The 1,360-nt window shown below is 60.5% G+C and overlaps 1 protein-coding gene across 1 annotated transcript; it reads left to right on the top strand.

The window, feature by feature from the left end:
* Positions 1-35: 35 nt before the first annotated feature.
* Positions 36-668, top strand: GUITHDRAFT_112515 (hypothetical protein; the record flags this gene model as incomplete). Its single annotated transcript, XM_005828227.1, has 4 exons — positions 36-63; positions 133-406; positions 489-543; positions 600-668. The coding sequence occupies 4 exons, from the start codon at positions 36-38 to the stop codon at positions 666-668; spliced, it is 426 nt and encodes a 141-aa protein (XP_005828284.1).
* Positions 669-1,360: the final 692 nt, after the last annotated feature.

The raw sequence follows: 1,360 nt of genomic DNA, 5'->3' as shown, positions 1-1,360 counted from the left end.
TGCAATCGGAGGGCTGAGAATTTGAGTGCCCAGAGATGGAGCACATAACGGAGAAACTCCATAGTAAGTCACCAGAGTGACGAGGGAGTCAAGGAGGCGGTGAGAAGAGGTCACGGTGGTGTTGGTGAGCAGGTCAGCTGGGTAGGGGGAAGGCACAGAGCTCGGGGACGAGCTTCCTGAGCAACCAGACGGCCGTGCTGGGAGGGATGAGAGTGATGAAGGTCGTAGCCGGGTACGAGCATGCGTGCGCTCTGCTGATGAACGAGAGCGTCGTGTGCTGGGGGAGCAACACGTACGGGGAGCTGGGGATAGAGCAGGCAGTGGCTAGCCATGCTCCGAGCATGGCGCTTGTAGGGGACAAGCAGTATGCGACGTGCACGACGAGCGAGTACTGCCTTCTTCCGAAGTGAGCGGGAGGGGGGAGTGAGGAGGGGGGAGCTGGGGGAGAAGAGAGGAGGAGAAGGAGGTCTGATGTGCGGGTGTGTCAGGCTTGGGAACGGCACGTACTCGGTGAGCGGAGACTCGGTACTGGCGGGAACGACCGTGATGGCAAGGGAGGAGGGGGAGGCAGAGACGGAGAGGCTGACGGGGGAGAGCAGGCGAGCTGTCTGTGGAACTTCGTCTTCCAAGGGAACCTGTCGTCGCCGTACGTGCACATGGCGTGGTGAGGGAGGAGGAGAGGCGGAGGGAGGGAAGTGACGATGGCGCGTGCGGGAGAAGCATCAACAAGGGGGTAGGACACAACGCGACGTGGGACGCGGTACCTCCTGCGGTACGAGAGGACGAGGGGGCTGGAGAGGGGAGGAGAAGGGAGGGGAAGACAAGATGATGAGGAGGAGGGGGGAGGGAAGGAGGCGAGAAGATCAGGAAGGAGGGAGTGGGAGGGGGCGATGAGAGCAGATGAGGATGCGGGGTGGGGATGAAGTAGGGATTTTGAGGCGTAGAAGGTTGAGGAAGGAAAAGGAGGAGGATGGGGGATATGAGAAATCAGGAGGAGAGGGGAGGACGGGGAGTTGGAAGAGGGGGCAGGAGATGAGAGCAGGTTGCAGTGTATCGAGCACAAGAGGACCGTCGCGCAGGAGTGCTCGAGCGCCATCGGAGCGATGCAGGTTATCAAGGACAAAGAGAGGGGGAAGGGGTTGAGAGGGAGAGAGAGGGAATGATGGAAGGAAGGACGAGGACGAGGACGAGGACGAGGACGAGGACGAGGACGAGGAGGAGGAAGCTTCGAATTGACGATGCTGATCAAGTCGGACGGGACCTGCCTGCTGTACTTGAACCCCAGCTGCTCCACTTGGAGGTCATACACCAGCAAGGACAAGACTAGCAGACAAGTACGCGAGGGAGGCAGGAGGCTGAA

Source organism: Guillardia theta (genome assembly GCF_000315625.1).
Source record: "Guillardia theta CCMP2712 unplaced genomic scaffold GUITHscaffold_60, whole genome shotgun sequence".
In the NCBI taxonomy this organism is placed as follows: domain Eukaryota; class Cryptophyceae; order Pyrenomonadales; family Geminigeraceae; genus Guillardia; species Guillardia theta.
This window is presented reverse-complemented; position numbering and strand designations above follow the sequence as displayed.